Genomic DNA, 20,154 nt, shown 5'->3' on the forward strand with positions numbered 1-20,154 from the left:
ATGGGGTATGTGGGGCCATTGGGACTACCTCCAGGAATTGGCCAACCTTGAGCGGCAGCAGGAACCCTGATACCAATGAACAGAACACAGGAAATCCCAGACCAAGGGATAGCTTTTGGTGGGTGACACTCATTCCAGAGGTGGCCCTGACTATGGTCTGGACCTTCCTTGACTGTGGTCAGTTCTGACTAGGACATTGAGGCCCAGAACAGGAGGCACTGTGCTGTTGAGGATACTGTGTCACAAATATCCTCCTCACCTGAAGACAGCCCCTGCCTGGCTTTGGAGGGGTTTTGCCAGGCCATGAGAAATAATAATCCGCTTCCTGTTTTATTATTGTGATGGCCACACCTGTGTGTCTCTGGTCCCCTTGTTACTACATCAGCCTTCTTGGTGACTTCCCTAGTCTGCATGGATTGAAAGTATAGGTTAATTTATTCAGAACATGCAGCTAGCAAGCAGAGAGATCCCACACTTAAGGTGTGCTCCCGGAATGGCAGAGGGAGCTCTCCCTCCCTGCCTTTAGGTCAGTCCCTGTGAAGATGGGGTTTTCTTTCGGGTAGAGCTGCAAAACCCTTGAACTCAGATGCTCTGTTATCCATCCCAGGTGTGACTCAGAGCAGTGCTAGGACAGGAAGGAAGAGAAGTTGGAAGAAGGAGAGAGACAATGGAAAGAAAAGATGCAGAACTGGAAAGCCATGGAAGGAAGGCATGAGACACAAAAGGATTCTGAGCTAGACAGGGCTGTTTCGTATGATTGGCATCACAGCAAGTCTCTGTGCTGTGTGTTCTTGACACGCATTAGCGTGTATAACTTCCTCACCTGTGCACCCAGGCGTATCATACCCTGCTCCGGTAGCTGCCCCATGCCCCTGATGGTGATGGAGACTTTGGAGCTGGTAGGGGGGAAGGGAGAGGGTGAAAAAGGAGGTGTGGCACCTGGACAGAAGGCTTAATAAGGATGGATGAACTATATCTGGGAAGAAATTCAAAAGCTATCTTTGGGATCCCAGATAGGAAAGGAAGTGTAAAAAAAATGTGGAGACTCAAAGTTCTGTCTCAGCCTTTAGAAAATTTGCCAATAATCTCCAAGCTCTTCTAGCTGGGAACTCCTCCTGGGTGCGAGGTGGCAGCCTTCGTGCATATCACTGTGCATTACAGATGGTAAAATATTCTTTGAGTGTACTCTCCGTGCCTGGGTCTTTCTCAGACATTGAAAGAGTAGGGGAAGCAGTTCAAAATGTGTTCTTTCATTTCAATTACTTTCGAGAAAGACAGTATTTAAAATACCAGGTGACTGTCTGATCTTTAAGAAGGAGGAAGACCATCACAGATGCAACTTTAGATTTTTGAAAAAAAAAAATTCCCACATTTTCACTTCCTTGCCTAATACAGCTTTGCCGTCAGTGGTGTGTGCTTGCTGAAGTCACACTGGGGTTCAGGCTGGGGCATTGGCTGGTTCAACAATTCCATAGATGTCTGTGGTCCTGTCTTTGTGGTAGATACTGAGCCTGGAGTAAATAGAGAGTCGAGGAAGATCCACTTCCTTCTTCCCGTGTACCCACCTCCTAGTTTTACATATTGTTTAGTCTAACTCATTTTGAAGGCGGCATACATTCCAGCCCTGGGAACTGAGAGGGTCTCAGAGTGGTCTGAACTGGGTCCTGATGGAGATGTGGGGCTGAGAGATTTGAAGAAACATGCTGTAGGTGGAGGGTTGTATGCATTCCTGTGTGTGTGTGTGTGTGTGTGTGTGTATGTGTATGCATGTACATGCACACAATCTCCAGAGAAGGGCAAAAGATGTCTTTTTCCGATCTCCAGGTTCCTGGTTAGGTAATGAGGATAGCTGATGGAGTCACAAAGATGAACAAAGGAAAAGCCATTTGCTCCAGACTGCTTCTTAGTCCAAGTTAAGATGCGTGAGCTTATTTTGTGTACATCGATAAAATCTTAAGAAGGCTTTTTGTTTGCTTGTAATCTGATTGATTGATACCTTTGAGGTTATTAATTTCTTGGCAACTTTTAAATAAATTTGTGTTTTTGTGTTACTCATTGAAGGTTAGAGGCAGGCTACATTATACTCAGATATGACCTTAAAGAGAGCATTGTAGCACAGTGCATTAGTATGCAGACACAGGAGACTTCATAGGAAGCTGTTGCAGAAGTCTCCGAGAAGAGCTGGTGGTGAACCCTGGAAGTTCTAGGGAAGATGAAGCCAAGGTGCTTAGCAGAAGCAGAGGCCACAGCAGGGGAAGATGTAGGCCTCTGATGAAAGAGAAAATGTGAAGTGAGCTATCGGAGGGCAGCCCAGAGTTAGCTGTGCACAGTGAATGCGCAAGAGATTCAGAAATGATTGGCAAAGGAAGGGCCGCAGTGCCTGGAGTCCTACAAATGAGAGGACTTCAGGACAAGTCTCTTGTGGAGACACGTTGTGAAGATGAAGAGGAAGAATGTCACCATTTTGATGACTTTGGCAGGAGCTTTAGAACACAGTGACACAGACAAAGGTAGACTTTGACCAGAGTGGCCCCTAAGCAGCAGCACCAGGCCATGCTTAGTAGGGAGAAGGGACAGGCATGGGACCTGCATCTACCCCTCTGCCTCTGATGGTCCCTGGTCCCTGCTGACATCTCTTTTCTTTCTCTGGTAACTCTGTTGTCTTCCAGGCCCCAGTGACCAGATGGCCAATGCTCTCCTTCATCTGTTGTCGAAGATGCTTCATTTTGGAACTTTCCAGACATTTGTTTCTTTTGTCTGGTTTCTCTAAGGGGTTTCCGACCTACTGCCTCCTCGCCAATGCTTTCTCACAGGGGGCTTTCTTCTTCCCACCCCTGTTATTTGCTTCTGCCCGATGTGGATTTTCATCAGAGCTTGTCAGTACTGAAAATTATCTATTCCATTGTTTATTTGTTCTAGGCCTGTTTTCAGCTCCACCCTTACCCCAGTGTAAGTCATGACAGCAGGAACACCCACTGTGGGCTCATTCAGTTTTAGTTTCCAGATCCCAGGGAGGAAATCCCACACAGAGAAAGCACTCAGTGGCTATCTGAGGAAGGAATCATTGGTGAGCACTGCAGGAGCATTTACTCAGTCAGACTAGGGATTGGAAAGACTTCTGATGACCAGAGCTTTCGAGACTCTAAGAGAGGACAGGAAATCTGGAGGAGACATCACTGGAGGTCCATCCTAGCTTTGCCAGAGGAAGGCCTGCTTCCTCTGAGGATGGGACTCATTCACTGCCTCTGTGGAATGCAGAAACCACTGCTTTTTCTTGTTCTTGCTCATTCAGAAAAGCAGGGGTCCCTTCTGAGTAGACCCCAGGTATGACCCTAGACAGTTCCATTTTTGGGGTCATCAGCCAGTCTGAAGGTTGGGAAGGCTTTATTTAGCATGGGCCTGGGTTAAGGCCCAGAGTACACGGCAGCCCCTCAGTCATCCTGTTTGAGGGAGTTCTACCTTCCTGAGAAGCAGCAGAATGGACAGCTGGCTTTAGTGTAGAGCCAAGTAGCGTGGCATTGCAGCTCCTCTTGCAAGGAGAAAGTGACTTGGGTTGGACAAGACTCTTCCTTCCTTGGTCCTGTTCTTGGAGAACAGGTAGAAGGTGATGAAGTCAGCTTGTGCTCTGACTGGTCCTTTGCTCCAGCCCTCCCCGAGTACAGCTGAAAAAGAGGCTGAGACTGACCTTTTCAGCCAAGTGGGAGCTGCGGGTGTGGCTAGGGATGAGGTCTCTTGGGAACGCTGCCTTTAGCTGCATCGCTGATACCAGGAGTGAAGAGCTTGCTGTTGCTAACGGGAACTTATAAAACTCTTCCTGATGGCTCAGTTTCATTGGGGAAGCCTGGAAAGAAGCCAGAAATGCAGTGTCGAGGGCATGGAAGAGTTCTGGGGCCTTTTCCCCTAGCATGTACATCTTCTTGCCAGTATCTGTGTGTCCTGACAAGTGCCACCCAGTCATGCATCTTCTTCTCTCTAAGGATGTGAAATCGTGCTGTGGAGTGAGAGGTTTTTAGGAAGGGGCACCAGAAGAGGGACTGTAGCAGACTTCCATTCCAGGAGGACATTGCAGGTTGTGCCGCCATGACCGATGCCACATGGTGGTCCTATGACACCATGTGAGCTTTAATGGTGTGCACGCTGTATAAATGTGTAGAAACATTCTGTGGATGTGGTAGCTCGCTGCCACTTTACCAATTCACTGCTCTCTTAAAAGGTGCTGAGAGAGCAGGAGAGGGTAGCGGGGCCTCAGGGTCTTCCCTGCTTTCCCTGTCTGCTGTGATCACATCTAGGTCATAGGTTAGGCCACAGGGCACAGAGAACTGCTGGAGCCCTGGAAAAGCTGCCCAAGGCCACGTGGCCTTTCTTGGGTCTTGCTTGCATCCTCTGTGGACAGTGCCACAGGTGATCTTTTTAAAGGTAAAGGCCTTACTCCTTTTCTACATCTTGATGGGGAGGATCAGATATAATCCTGCCCAGGACCTTAGCCTTTCAGGCAGTCACTGCTGGTAATCAAGCCGTTCCCAAGCTCAGAGGCTTAGAACAAGAGTCATTTGTTATTTTTGATGAGTCGATAGTTCAGCCCAGTTGCTCTGCCCTGGCCACACTCAACTCTAGGCTCTGCTGGCATGTGACCACAGTGATTGCTTGGGGACCAGCCTGATTTTTCCTCTGTGTGTCTTAGCATCTCATCAGCAGGCTCCCCTGAGGGTATTTATATAGTAGTAGCTGAGTGCAATGGCAGAATGAAATATACAATTGCTCATAACACTGTTTATGATAAGTTTACTTCTGCCTATAGGTCAAAGCTCTCAGTGTAGCCAAGGCCAGAACGAAGATGGAGGGATGTTCAAAGAGTAGAGGAAAAGGCATGGGACTGGAAAGACTATTCCTAGGGGCCTAATAAAGGCAGCCATCTACTTTACTTGGAGACACTGTGTATACTACACTGGCTGCTGGGTGCTGAGATCGTCTCTGGGTTATAATGGGCAGTGTTATATTCAGGAGAGGGTTGATACCTATATTGAGTATTTCTGAAAATTGATAGCTTCTCCAGACACCTGTGTTTCTGCACCTTTGTACTATCTCCACCAAGTGTCCCTCCACTCTCTGTTACTCTTAGGAAGCAGAGGCATGCTTGCTGTACCTGACTTATTTTCACTTGACACAGTCCTTCTAGGTTTCCACAAGTGCCTGGATTTCATTACTCTTTATGGCTGAATAGTATTCCAATATATAGTATACTCTACATTTTCTCTATCCATCCATCCATCCATCCATCCATCCATCCATCCATCCATCCGTGGATACTTAGGTTTATTTCACAGTTTGGGTATTGTGAATAGTGCTGCAAAAAATAAATGCTTGAATAGACTATTGCCAAATATATTGCTTGATTTGTACAAGCTCATAGTAAGGCCCTATTGCTAGGGATAACACCTATACAACTCACTGAACATGTAGAAGTTTGGCTGGTGCCTAACGAGGGTCTTCACTACTAGTGAGGAGTTGATGGTACTGGAAGGAACGTTACATGCTACCAAAGTGGAAATGCAGCCACAGACCCAGCTACCAACCATTCAGTTTAAAATGGTGACCTGCTTGCAATGTGTGCTGGTGAAATGGTGGCACAAAGCTTGTGGGATATAGCAAGCCAACATCTAATTGGATGTAAGGCCCACTCCGTGAGGTCTTCAACGCTGCTTAGGTGGCCAAGAACAGCAAAAGGAGCATAGGTAGCAATGGATGACCCCTTAATGACATTCTGCTAGACTCATAGGTCCGTGTACTATTCAGCCACCATCAGAGATCCTTCTTCCTACTGTAGATGGGAATAAATATCGAGACTCACAGATGTACAAGGTACCAGATAGGATCCCAGCCCTTAGAGGAGAAGTGGGCACAAGTCCCCATCCCTAACCCAGGAGCTATCTCCAATTAATGCCCACTTGCAAGTAGAAAATTATTTTTCTTCAGTGAAGTCTCATTGGGTACACAAAACCACTCTTTAAAAATTAACTAATTAATTTTCTCCATTTTTCTTCAGAAAAGGGAGGCCTCCTATGGATATCAGCCAGCATTGGGATGTAAAGTTGTAGCAAAACTAGACACATCTAGCTTCTCCTATTGAGGTTAGATGAGGCAGCCCAGTAGAAGGAAAGGTTTCAAAAGCCAGGCAACAAAGTCAGGGACAGCCCCTGTTTCTGCTGTCTTCCCATATAAAGACCAAGCTACCCAACTGCAACGTCTGTGCAGAGGGTCGAGGTCTGTCCCATGCATGCTCTCGAGTTGGCAGTTTAGTCTCTGTTAGCTCCTGTGGGCCCAGGATAGTTAACTCTGTGTGCTTTATTGTGGTGTTCTTGACCCCTCTAGCTCCTACAATCCTTCCTCTCCCTCTTCCTTTAGGATTCCTCATGCTTTGCCTAATGTTTGGCTATGGGTCTCTGCATCTGTTTCCATCAGTTGCTTCTCTGTGACAGTTCTCTGATGTGAAGCGTCTCTGATGACAGTTATGCTAGGCTCCTGTCTGCAAGCACAGAAGAATGCTGTTTGCAGTGCCAGGGGTGGGCTCCCTTTCATGGCATGGGCCTCAAGCTGGACCAGTTATTGATTAGTGACTCCCTCTGCTCCATCTTTACCCCTACACATATTGTAGTTAGAACAAATTGTGGGGAGAAGGTTTTGTGGCTGGGTTGGTGTCTCAGTTCCTCTGTTGGAAGTCTTGCCTGGTTACAGGAGATGGCCAGTTCAGGTTCCATATCCCCCATTGCTAGGAGTCTTAGCTAGAGTCACCCTTATGGATTCCATTGCCCTTGTTTCTAGCTCATCCAAGAGATGTTTCCCCTTCCTGATTCTCGTTGTTTCTCCCAGTTCTGTATTCCTCTGCCTCCACCCTTGTCCACTCACCATGTCTATTCTATTCTATTCTATTCTATTCTATTCTATTCTATTCTATTCTACTCCATTTCCCTTTCTCAGTGAGATTCAAGCACTCCCTTGTTGAGCCCTCCTTGTTACTTAGCTTCTCTGAGTCTGTAGACTGTAACATGATTATCTTTTACTAATGGAGTCTGTAGACTGTAGCATGATTATCTTTTACTAATAATACTAATGTATTATTAATGGATACAGCTAATATCCATTTATAATTGAGTACATACCATGTTTGTCTTTCTGGGTCCAGGTGACCTCACTCATGATAATCTTTTTTAGTTCCATCCTTTTGCCTGCAAATTTCATGATGACATTGTTTTTAATAGTAGAGTAATACTCCGTTGTGAAAATGTACCACACTTTCTTTATTCATTCTTCAGTGGAGGGATGTCTAGGTTGTCTCTAGTTTCTGGCTATTATAATTAAAGATGCTATGAGCATAGTGTCCTTGTGGTGTAGTAGAGTATCTTTTGGGTATATGGCCAGGACTGGTATAGCTGGGTCTTGAGGTAGATCTATTACCAATGTTCTGAGAAACTGCCAAGTTGATTTCCAGAGTGGCTGTACAAGTTTCACTCCTACCAGCAATGGAAGACTGCTTCCCCCTGCTCCACATCCTCACCAGCATGAGGCATCTCCTGAGTTACAAAATCACTCTTAAGGATGGCCATGTGCCCAGCAGTAGATAGCCAATTCAAAATGAATTCAATGGTAGATTTTTTTCATCTCATAATGCTTTGTTTGGGTATTTTGTATTTCTTTTCTTTTTGTTTTTTTTGTTTATATATGATTTCCATTTTGTGTTTTATAGGATTCCTATGTGTGCCAATGTGTGCGTGTGTATGAGGGAGCTGGTTATCAGACACAGGGTGTGTGTATACATACATACATACATATATATATATATATGAATCTACATATGTTTCTTATGCATTTTTGGCTCTTTATTTTTCTGTTTGTTTGTATTATCCTATATAGGTTACAGGTTTATTATTATTATTAATTATTATTAGTATTGATGCCTGTTTAATTTTTGATGAGACACAAAGCAATAAAGGATTTGGACATGGGTGGGTAGGGAGGTGGGGAGGATCTGAGAAGAGTTGAAGGAAAGGACAACCATAATCAGAATATGTTTTATGTAAAAAAAATCTATTTTCAGTAAAAATAAAATTAAATAACATAGGGCTGATCTCATAGCAGAGAGTAGGAGTGGTAACTAGATGCCGGGGAGGGGGATGGGAAGGGAGAGGGAGCTGGTTATCAGACACAGGGTCCTCTTGGGGAATTAAGTTCTTGAGTTGTTATAAGAACTTGTGTTAAATTCTGCAAAATAGTTGGACGAGACTATTTTGGATGCTCTGATCATGTATAAAGTAATAGATGAACCAATTTACCTGACTTGCTTGTGTATTAAATGAGTGTATATGTGTATTAAAACATTTCACTGTGATCTACACATATCCAGTTATTGTGTTAATTAAAAAAAATAAGAGTACTTCTTGTTTTGGTTTGCTTTCTGTTGCTGTGATAAAACATTCTGATCAAAAGAACCTTGGGAAGGAAAGGGTTTATTTGGTCAAGACTTCAATGTCATAGGCCTTCATTGAAGGGAGTCAGGGCAGGAACATAGTCAGGAACCTGGAGGCAGGAACTGAATGGAGAGAGATTAGGGGGGAACGCTGCTGACTGCCTTGCTCCTTCCTCTTGGCTTGCTTACCCTTCTTCCTTATACAGTCCACAGCCAGAGGAGAGGGGAGGAACACTTTGCCTGAGAGTTTAAGGATCTCTTAGAGGTCCCAGGAGGATCTCAGGGCCTACTCTTGGTCATCCCCCTGTGGTAGTCCTGAAACTGTTCCTGCTACAGTGAAGCTGAGACTAGACTTTCTGGTAAATCTGTCTTCTCACCAAGGCAAGCCCAGGGACTCTATAGCAGGTCCTTGATTCCTTCTTATATGTTTGTGTGACAGACCCGAGAAGGAAGCAATCTAGAGAAGAACTGGTGAGCAAAACCTGTTTAGTTAGCACTGCTCTTTTTGACTGGGGCTGCATAGGCACCCAGGGCATGAGTATGGCGGTCTTGTGGTCTGGGTAGATACTCAGCCTTCTGTGGAAGCTCTGTCCCTGGTGCAGGATAATAGAGGTAATGGAGACATTTTAGGCTGGGCACAAATAGCTTTCCTGTGTGTTGACAACTTAGGCTACAAATGACAGAAATGAAACACTGTGTGGGTTAGTCAGCAAAGGGAACTCTTGGTCCATGAGTAAAATGGCACCTGGCCCCTCACAACAAGTCAGTGAATGTGCCATCTTTCTGGGCTTTAGGATTCACACTAAACTCCCACACTCCGAACAATTGGTTCATTAGCTTATCTTGTAGGGACTCCATCTGAAGACTGGGAAAGTCTCAGTAAAGGACTTTGTCCATATATTTATCTCTGAAGCAGCTGGAACATGAGCTTCTGATTGGATTTGGGATGAGTCACCTCTTGGGACAAAGCAGGAGGAAAGAAATTCCAGGAAGAAAAAATAAATCAGATCCTGAAGCAAAATACAGCCTCTTCCATTGGCTAGGAGTCATCACATGAGATGCTGATGTTCAGAGGGTTAGAGAATGGCCCAGGGTTAATGGCCTAACCAAATCTTAGATTGCTTCTTTTCAGGGTAGTTAATTGTCTTATCTGATTGTGGATTATCGACACACCTCATGAGGTATAGCGGGAGATGAGGGAAACCTGGCGCGGGGTCACCAGTCCACGTAGCCTGGAGGGCAGAACTGCCAGAACTCAGAGCACATGGGAGAGTCCGAGAGCTTGTTACAAAGGGTGATTCTGGTATAGTTTGGATGGCAGAAAGGATTCCTGATGCTACAGGACAACCACCTTATATCCTGGGCCTGATGCTGATGAGGGATACTAGGTCTAAGTTGCTGCCTTGCAGCCTACTCTGAATAAGTGAAGTAGATGGAGACCCTCGTTTTTTCTGGTGATTGTTGGGGTTGGGCTTGTTGGGTTAGTTGCCCTCCCAGATAGATCCCTCCCCACTTAAAAATGATTCTTTCCCCCCTCTTCTCCCATGCTCAGATATCCGTGGGCTTCAAAGCTTCCTGGATCAGGCCTCACGGCTGGGTCTTGACGTCTCTTTACAAAAGGTGGACAAGAACATCAGTCACGTGTTCACCAGCCTCTTCACCACCATGAAGACGGAGGAGCTGAATCGTTACCGGGACACGCTGCGCCGTGCCATTCTACTGCTGAGCCCACAAGGGGCACACTCCTTCATCAATGAGGTAGGTCGTGGGTTCTGAGGCCACTCATGCCTGGTGCCCAGGGCTGCTGAATGGACCAGGTGTGAACCAGAATCAACAGAGAACAGAGGGCTCAGCCCACAGCACCTGACCATTCGGGAAGAGGCCTGAATGTGACTTGGACACAGTTTTGTCCTCAGCAGGTGACTCAGTTCCTTCACTGACTGTGAGGAGGTTCTGGGGCTGCTTATGTTACTGCCTGAATCCTTTGAGTTGAAACCCAGCATTTTTGTTCCCTTTAATTTTCTTTTCTTTGTTAACAGGCATACACCTATAGGGATGAAGTGAATTTCTAGCTCTCTGGAGAAGTGGGAAGGTGTGCCGTGGGATTTGTTGACATTTGATGGAGGTGTCTGTTGCATATCAAGTGATACCTGGAGTGAGCATTATTCTTAGGTGCTTGTTCGGATCCGTGAAGAACACCTCTATTAGGGATGGAGACTTTCTAATGAAGACAAGGAAGGCCCACCGATTTAACAAAGAATCACTAATTTGAGCTCAGGCTCCGTAACTGTGGACTAGAATGAGCTGACCAATTGGTGTTGGCTCTAGTGGTCTCATGGCAGAGAGGCAATAAATAGGTAGTTACTCGTCACTCCCTGGGATTGAGTTTGTTTGGGGGGGGGGGGGAAAGGGGTTATTGGGAGTATGGTGTGTCTGGAACAAGTTAGGGCCCAATGGATTATGGGCTCATAGAGCAGTGGGCTGATCCCCCAGAGTTTCTCACAGAACCCCAGCCACCTTGGCCGGCCCACTCTGATTGAAGGGAGAATGAAAGAGAAAGGCAGGATTACACTAATTTCATCTGATGTACTTTGCTTGCTTATTCTGCTTTCCCCTCTAATTAATTATCATTCAAAATGCTACCTCATGCACCAGGAACCAGCACGAAGCCCACTGCTGGAGAGCTTAACATTGGGAACGCTTAATTTGGTGTAGTTGGCCAGCAGCCCCGCCGCTCTCCGCTAATCAGGTCCCAATTGTGCTGGTGGTCAGCCAGGCTGTGCTGTCCTGTGGCTTCTCAGCTTCTTCACCAGAACAGTCTTCTCTCTATGCAGTGATCCAGCTTTGGATTAGCAGTACCGACATGTGCAGCCTTTCTCAGAATGTTCCCAGTGGTGTATTTGCAGAAGGCTGCTCTCGGGGGGGGGGGGGGGGGGGTGACTTTTCTCTCTGTTGTTTATTGCCAGACTCAGGCTCTGCCTGGGGAGAGTGTCCACAGATTCTGTTGCCAGCTTCCCAGCTCCTCCCTCTCATGCTAAGCCCCTGGCCTTCCTGCTTTTCCTTTCCTCTATGCCACTGGCCTGCTGGGAAGCTTGGGAGAGGAAAGAAAATGGGCTTTGCAGTTCCATGGATTTGGATCTAGTCTCTGATCTAATTCCTATCTGTGTGACATTGATCAGTTTGCTTGGTCCTCACAGTCCAGTTTGGCATCTGTTAAGATGGCGATGAAGGAGGAGGCAGTAATGATCAACTTTTGGTACCAGGCTTCTTAGCATCCATTCATTTTAGCTGCATATACACATATATTTTCCTCCTACATGGATCTAGGCCTTTCTTGTTTCTAGGCCCCAGAAGGATTTACACTCAACTGTAACTGGCCCAAGTATGTTATTTCCAAATGATTAATATGCAAAGTCCTGTGGTGCAGGGTGCACTTTGCTTGGCTTTAGCCAGTTGTCTTTTCTAATCCTTCAGACTGTGTTCACAAAATCTTTGTGTCTCTGGGTGGTTGGGGGCGAGACTTTCACTGGGGTGGCTCCTTCCCTTGTCTGGAGACTGAGTGTGAGGGAAAGCACTGAATTTTGAGTAGAAGGACATACCTCCTCTGACTTTTCTTTCAGCTCTTAAAATGAAAGTCCCGATGTCAGGATCCCTTCGATGCCATCAGGAATCGAGGAAGCCGTCTCCTCCTGATGCCTACAGCAGGCCTGGCCCCTGCTGCCCACTTCCTCAGCAGCACACTTTGCAGATGAGGAAACCAAAAAGCAGTTGCTGGGTGATTTGTACAAAGACATTTTTACTGAGAGACGGGATGGAATTCCAGGCTAGGTGTGGCCTGTTCCCGAGCCTCTCCTCCATGGTTGGTGGCTACAGAGGACACAGTGTGCTACACCTTTTGTCGTGGACTCATGTGGCTGTGCCAGCTCTAGAGAGGGAAGAGATATTTGAAAGCTTTCCCCATGCCTCATTTCTAAGAGCCTTACTGTGTAAACATAGATGGCAAATGGACCTGGATGCCAGAGGAGGACATCTCTGTCCAGCTGTCTAGGCATGCAAGTCATCCAAAAGATGGAGAACTCAGTCCTGTATAGGGGCTTTGTCATTGCCCAGAGCCATTGCTCCTTAGGCAGATTGACCCAGTTTTCCCTTTGTTAGTGCAGAATGATGAGTCCCATGAGTTCCCACGAGGATGACCCCACTGTCTGCATTTTATGACCTTCTAAGCCCTGTATGGGAAAGTAAATGCCTTTCAGCCTACAGGACAGTGATCAGCGCCATGGTGTTAATTGGGAGGGCACAGAAGAGCTGTGGTGGTTGTGTGAGCACGGTGGTTGTGTGGGCTTCCCAGCTGCATCGCCTCCTTTGCCCCCTTCAGAAAGCATGCCCCAGTGGGAGTGGATGAAACCAGGTAGCTCCGCTGGAAACTTACATTTTCCGGAAGGCGAATCTGCTATTGTGGCTGACACTTTCTTTGTTGTTAGTCAGAAGCTCTGCCAATTGTGACCTGCCAGGCTGTCTGTGAACCAAGTTGGGAGCTGCTTCCCTAAATAGTGACCTTAGTGAAGTAGATCAGTGCTATCAGCCCTTGGCCCCGGGGGTTACATAGCACTGGATTGTCTGTGATTCCCCATCATGAGGGACAGTGGTGCCTGGGGCTAGCAGATGCCCAGACTCTGATCTCGATGATTCCTGGGAAGGGTGGGTTGTAGGAGACTGAGGCCTTGGTGCCTGCCCAGGTTCCTGTGGGCTCATGGACCCACTCCCAGTACTGTTTACCACTCAGTCTTGATTCCTAGTCCTCACCTCTCAAGTCTTTTAAGTCAGGCTCACCAGCCATGATGCTAACACCTTGTCTTTAAAAGGTAATGAGAAGGCTAAGTGTTTGGCGTGGTGTAGAACAGTTGGCTATCATGTGCAAAGATGCTGTCTCTGAAACAACAGTAAAATACAAACAACAGCAAAGTCAAGGCAATGAGAAGGCCCTACTCTGGAGCAGCTGAGCTTGGAGGAGAAACATTCCCTGGAGCAGCTGAGCTTGGAGGAGAAGCCTCCTGACCCTGGAGTAGCTGAGCTTGGAAGGATAGTGTTCTGGTATTCCCATGCAATGCCAGTGATCACCACATGGATGTCCTTGGGGTTTGCTGAACATTTTCTTCCTCCAGCAAGACCTGCTGTGTTCAGTTCTTGGCGTTGGAGGAAGGGTCACTCCTTTCAGTCATCTTAACTTGGGCTCATTGTCTTTCCAGTGAGGCTTTGGCACTGGCTGGTAAATGGCTTTAGTAAGTTTATCTTTGATGTTATCTTCACTCAAACATGTCAGCTGGCTCACAAGGTTGGGAGGTGGGCGTGGGCCTTTTAATTTCACTCCAGAACCTGGAAAACTCAAGTAATGAAGTCAGAAGCTGCCAAGAGGGACTGAGATCAGGGTCTCGCCCTGGAATCCTGCTCACCAACAGCTTCTGGAGTTGTCTTCCACTCACACCCTTCCATCTGTCACATTTCCAGATTTAAGAGCCCCACTACTGTGACTTGGTTCCTGTTTCTGTGGGACTTTCTTCTTGGTCAGGGAAGATAGAGGTATGAACAGCTACAATGGCAGAAGGATGGGGAAGTAGCCTGTAGCTGGGGAGACATAGCCCCAGTGTCCAGGAGGCTTCCTGGACTCAGCAATAACAAGGCTAGCTCTATAGGAAGGAGCTGGCACTAACTGAATGGAAACCGAGAGTCTGATGGAGTTGGATATCTTGGCATCTGTCATGTGTGAGAGCTGAAATTGATGAAACCAAGGCTAAGCTGATGATGGCTCCTGAGTCAGGATCAGGACTCGTGTCTTCCTGTTCTCATCTCTCTCTGTGTCAGGTTTGATGGAGGCGACCAGCTCTCCGCTGCCAGTTTGTTCTTCATTGGCTGGATGTGTTCCGTTTGTTACAGTCTATCTGCCATCTACCCATCCATCTATTCAATCACCCATATACCCACACTGTCTGGTGCCTTCTGTGAATCAAGCACCATTCCAAGTTCCAGGATGCAGGATCTAGCCTTCCCCTTGCGTCCACCTGGGCCATGCTCTACGGCACATCCTTAGGGACTAACAGAGAGGATGTGACCAGGGGCTCTCACCCACTGAGGCTTTCCCTGACTGTGTGGGCTCTTGAATCTTGTCTCTTCACCTTATCCTTGTGGGCCTCTGCTTTCTGCTGTTCGCAGTCCCTCTCTCTCCTTTACTTATTCTGTATCTCCTTCCCTTTCTCTCCATCTCCCTTGTCTCGTTAGAAATGAAAGACTAGCAAAATACCCTGTGTAGAAGATAGTTGATTCTTGTTCCTTGTTCATGATGACAGGCACAGCTTCCCCTTCCCTGTGCCTGTGTGTTCCCATTTCTATGTGTCCCATAAAAGTTAGGCAGTCTCTCCTTTCTATAGGAATGTAAATCTGTAAGTCAGTGGCTGTGTGACACTTGCACTCTTATCTTATGAGGGCCTCCAAAACCTCTCCATCCATTAGGGAAATAAGTGGGTGGGTTTTTTTTTTTCATTCTTGTTTTGTGTAGAAAGGCATAAAGGTGGGTTTTCTTTTTTCATGTTTGGATTCTCCTTTGTCTACTCAGCAAGTCCTAGTGTTGTGATCATAAAAAGAGAAAGAGGTTAGAGAATATGTTCTGCGGTGGTGTGGGGCAAGGGGGTGCCTCAGTGGGCCCATGCCGAGGCGTCCCTTCCCCTGAAGGACCAGACACACACACACAGGCATAGTATAGAATAGAGTTTATTTAGGGCATGGGAGGGGAGTTAAGGGGGTAGCAGAAGCAGAGAAAGACACAGAGAGGGAGAGAGTAGAGAAGTAGAGGCCGGCCATGACCATGTGGAGAGAGGGGGAGGGGAGGAGAGCCCAAGAAGGGGGCAAGGGAGAAGCTGAGAGTGAGAGAGGTGAGGGAGATAAGAGGTAAGAGGAGTAAGAGAGAGAGGAGGGGCTGAGCAGCCCTTGTTATAGTAGACCAGGCCTACCTGGCTGTAGCCAGGTAAGGATGGGGAGGGGCATACCTGGCTGTTGCCAGGTAATTGTGGGGTGGAGCTTAGACGGAATCCTAACACCTAGGGCAGATCTTTAATCCAGGCCTTTGGTCTTAAAACTTCTGCCGTTGGGAAGACTTACTCTTAGAATTCTACTCTAGGTCAGGAGAGGTCAGCAAACAGCCTAGGCTGCCTCTTTAGGTGAAGTAGTCCTGGCCTATCTGTGGCGTGTGGTGGGAGCCAGCACAGGGCACAGAGAGAGGAACATGTAGAGCTGGAATGGGAATAAACATCAGTGTAAGCAAGTGTGGGAGACTAGCTCACGTGTGTGTATGTATGTGTGTATGTGTGTAAGTATGTATGATACACATATAGAGACACAGACACACAGACACAGACAGACACACATCTACTCAAGCATATAGCCAAATAGTAACTTATAAAACCAGATACGCAAGCTAGCACAATCCCTCAGGTACCTGAACACACACACACACACACACACACACACACACACACACACATACACACACACACACACACACACACACACACACACACACACACACACACACCATGAAAAATGTACACTGCAGTGTGCACCTGCATTAACTAGAGTGGTGACCTCCTGACAGCAGAGTGGTCTGGGGCAGTCTTTGCAATCCTGGGAAGGGAAAGGCAGTGTCAGGGTGACAATGGCAGTAGGTGACACCTTTGTGGCAAGGCACCTACAGACTCTTTTGTAGTAGAAGGACAGGAGGAAGACTGAGGGACAACTGCAGGGACAGCTTGTCGTCACGCTTGGAGTATGTGGCACCTTTGGCTCAGGCTGGGCAGAATGCAGAGGGCAGCAAAGGTTGAAAGGGTCCCCTCATCCATCCCTCCTCAGCCTGGCCTCCCAGCCTACAGGACAGGACAGCACGGCTGGAGGCTAACTTAATCCTTAATGCAAGTGGGTTGACACCAAGCAATTTCTTTTCTGGTTCAGCTGCTGCAAGCGAGGCCCCTACAATCTGCATAGAAAGCCTTTTTACTACACTTGTCGCCAAGGTAAATTAAGGAATCTCAGTCCTCTGTTGTCCCACGTGATATGTGCAAATATCTCTCACTCCGACTCGGCAAATCTCTAGCAGACGACTTTATCACTCTGAGCTAGCATAATTCCATGCCATTTAAGTATCATTTACCAGGATATTTTAAATTACTAATTAATTATAAAAGATTAATTTTTGAATAAGGCCCCACATTTGCATTTAATTATATCCCACTGTTTATGGATTTTAAAGGCCTGGCACTTTAGCAAAAGTGCTATGAATTGGAGAGGTTCATTGTTTTCTGTTAGAACTTCTTAGAAACAAAATCACGAGGAAAAGTCATTTCCTGGTGCATTCTTCCTGTTTTGCTGCTTAGTAGCTGTGAGAGGAAAGTTGCTCTCAGGACCTGCTGTCTCCAGGACACACCCCCTCCATCTAGAGCTGCTGTCTCCAGGACAAACCTCCTCCATCTAGAACTGGTTTATTAGCCACCCACCCACTGCCTGCTCTGGTTCCCATCCTGTGGCCCAGAATGTTATGTGCAAGACAGGAGTCTGCCCCTGTTTGTTAACCCCATTTTCAGGACCTGGAAAATGGATGATTATAGGATCCCAGGAACACTGACTCCTGACTCAAGACAAACATTGTTTAGAGTCTCAGATGCCCAGTGAACATACTGTGGTGGTTTGAATAGGAATGGTCTCCATAGAGTTGCTTGAACGCTTGGTCCATAGGGACTGGTGCTATTAGGAGATATGGTCTTGTTGGAGGGAATGTGTCACTATGGGTGTGTGCTTAGATATGCTCAAGTTATGTCTTTTGTGAAACACTTCTTCTGCTGCCTGTGGATCAAGATGTGGAACTCTCAGCTCCTTCTCTAGCACCATGTCTGCCTGCATGTCGCCATGTTTCCTGCCCTGAGGATAATGGACTAAAACCTCTGAAACTGAAAGCCAGCCCCAACTAAGTGTTTCCCTTTATAGGAGTTGCCTTGGTCATGGTGTCTCTTTACAGCCATAAAACCCTAACTAAGACACAGAGTAAACACATTCTTAATGTTTTGCCAAGCAGAAGCACCTGTGTAAACATCTTTGAAAGAACTTAATGTTTGATTTTTTTTTTTGTTATTTCAAAGAGGAATCCATGCAAACATGGAGAGAAAGTGCATGAAACTCAGTGGACTTTGGTGATTACTCTCTGCCGAGTGTTGCTTCTGGTCTGCATTATCTTCATTCTCCATGCTCAGGGATGGTCAAGGAAGCTGGCCTGCTTCCCCTTGGGATTAGAGAGATGGGGAGAGGGAGAAGGAAGGGGTAGGCAGGGGAACCTGAAGCATGGGCATGATGGGACCTTGGGTTCTATCTTTTGAAGGTCACTAAATAGCTGAGAAGAGTGTTAGTCTTCCCTATGTCTTATTTGCAGCTTGTCCCTTCATCCAGGAGGGATGCAACTTGAATAGACACACGTGTAGGCAGCCGGCCGCAACTGAATAACTCAGTTACCCTATTGTACCTTAGTACCCAGGGATTAAGGGTTTTCAGATTAGAAGGCTTTCTCTGAGGTGGCATGGCCAAAGGGTCTAGATAAGAGACCTGGTGGGGGACCCACAGGAAAGAGTTGTACAGGGAAGAAGTGAGGAGGAGCTGTGTGAATTGGCATGAGTCCACTTCAAAAAAAATTTGTTGTTTGAGCCATACAGTCCCCATCTGGGTTATTGATCTGCACAAGGTAGCTCCATATGGAACCTTCCTATTGGAGCTGGCAGGAGCTTGCTATTGGCCACTTCCTGTTTGTACTGGAGCAGGTTGTCCACCTTGAGAGGAGATAGATAGTCTTTGTATCAGTTAGCTGATGTTGTGTAACACACATTCTAGAACTCAGTGTGCTTAAGCAATAGTGTTTGGTTGTTGGTCAGTAGATCTGGGTAAGGTTGACTGATCTGGGTACATTAATGCCTCTGGCTCTCTCGTGAGGATGATGCTGGCCAGCTGTGATCTGAAATGATGGGATGAGCAGCCATGGGTCTTTTATCAACAGGCCTGTAAACTAATGCAGGTTTATATGAAGACAGCAGAGATCCAGAAGAGCCAATAGAGATGCCCAGGGGTAAGAGACTCCGCCCCTTGAGTTACATGTGTGAAGTCACATGAACAAGGAAAGGCAGTGTGTGGGGTTGGGACTATCCCATCATCACCCCAACATGCAGATGAAAGACAGGCCTCCCCGGCCCCCTGCAGGAAGGAAGAGGTTGGGGTTGAGCTTGGGCCATTGCCCTGCTTTCTCATTTTGTTTCAGCATTGTTCAGCTCTGGGGCGAGAGTGGTGAAAGCAGTATAGAATGAAGAGTAATGGGCCCAGCCTTTATGTATCAAGGTGGCTGTTTGTGGACCCAGCAGCTGACCCGCTGTTTCAACAATGCTGGAGGAGCAGGAGTGTGGAGTAGGGAGTGTGTGCAGTGGACTATATTTCAGAGCAGCTTGTCTCCAAGCCCAGCTTGGAACACTATGTGTTTGTGGGAAGAGACTTGTTGCCCATAGCAGATCAAGGGGAAGCCATCTTTTTCCTAAATCTTTGCAGGGAGCCTTTTATGAATATCACTATGAAGGAGAAAGTCATATAGGGCAGGCATGCTGGACACTCTGGGGGAGCCCAGCAGTATCATTCATGAGTCTGTCAGTAGAGTTGGTCAGGTCAACTGACCTAAGAGAGCTTCATCTAAGGAGGAGGGCCCCTCTCACTTGCTCCCACTCCGGCAGCTGGAAGAACTGTTTGCTTGGGAAATCATGGGCCCTAGAGAACATTTACGCCTGCCTTCTGCTTAGAAGTAGGGGCAAGACAAGGTTCTAGGCAGACCTGCCTCACCATTTCCCTCTCTGACTCCCCTAGCCTTGTTTTCCCATTAGCATGGTCCTCTGGATCCTTCCTCTGGATCATTAGATTCAGATCTGGATGATTAGCCTAAGAATCATCAGTTTGTCATGAGGGGCAGGTGTACCCCTTCCTCTGTCTCAGAGTCTGCTGCCATGGTTCTATGTGATCAGGAGGCACCTGTGACTGTTGTATGAATGGAGAGTGTAAAGCTATGGTGCATCAAGGGTGAGGAGAAACGTGCTGGCTTGACTCTGAGTGAATGCACTGTTACTAACTTGGTTGTGTGCTAGTGCTTGCTGCTGTTAAGGCTGTGATTGTGATCTACTACTGAGATGGTGGACCTGGAGAGAAGTGGCTTTATCTATTTGTTTTTTGGGGTGGGCTACAAGAGGTACATCTATTACTCACTCCCTAGCTGCACAGGGCATGGCTCAGCATCTCCCTGTGCCCAGTTCACTGTACACTATATCGTTGTGCCATAATGTCAGGGAAAGTGTAACCAAAAGGCATCGTGGTCCACAACTGGAACCCTGGAGCTTGGGACAAAGGAGTTGCTGCTTATACAAGACAAGTGCAAATATGAGAGAAACCAAACATGGCAGTGCAACACGGAAGGAACTGTTTACCTGGAGAAACGTTTCCATGTCTACTATCTAAGGAGCTCTGAGACACTTGGGGCATGTAGGTAGGAAGTAGTTTTCTACCACGTAAGGGGTGCAGGAAGTGAAATACTTAAAGTAAAATGATGACAGAGCACGGAAAACTAAAGGTACCCTTTCTTT

General features: G+C 46.9%; 1 protein-coding gene across 1 annotated transcript in view; it reads left to right on the top strand.

Annotated features, from left to right (window-relative positions):
* Grid1 (glutamate ionotropic receptor delta type subunit 1) overlaps positions 1-20,154 on the top strand; it is a 749,675-nt gene that overhangs the window by 187,992 nt on the left and 541,529 nt on the right. The window contains exon 4 of the mRNA XM_052190670.1: positions 10,014-10,219. Within this exon, the coding sequence (XP_052046630.1) occupies positions 10,014-10,219 (206 nt within the window). The remainder of the gene's footprint in view (positions 1-10,013; positions 10,220-20,154) is intronic.

This window comes from Apodemus sylvaticus, chromosome 8 (assembly GCF_947179515.1).
Source record: "Apodemus sylvaticus chromosome 8, mApoSyl1.1, whole genome shotgun sequence".
In the NCBI taxonomy this organism is placed as follows: domain Eukaryota; kingdom Metazoa; phylum Chordata; class Mammalia; order Rodentia; family Muridae; genus Apodemus; species Apodemus sylvaticus.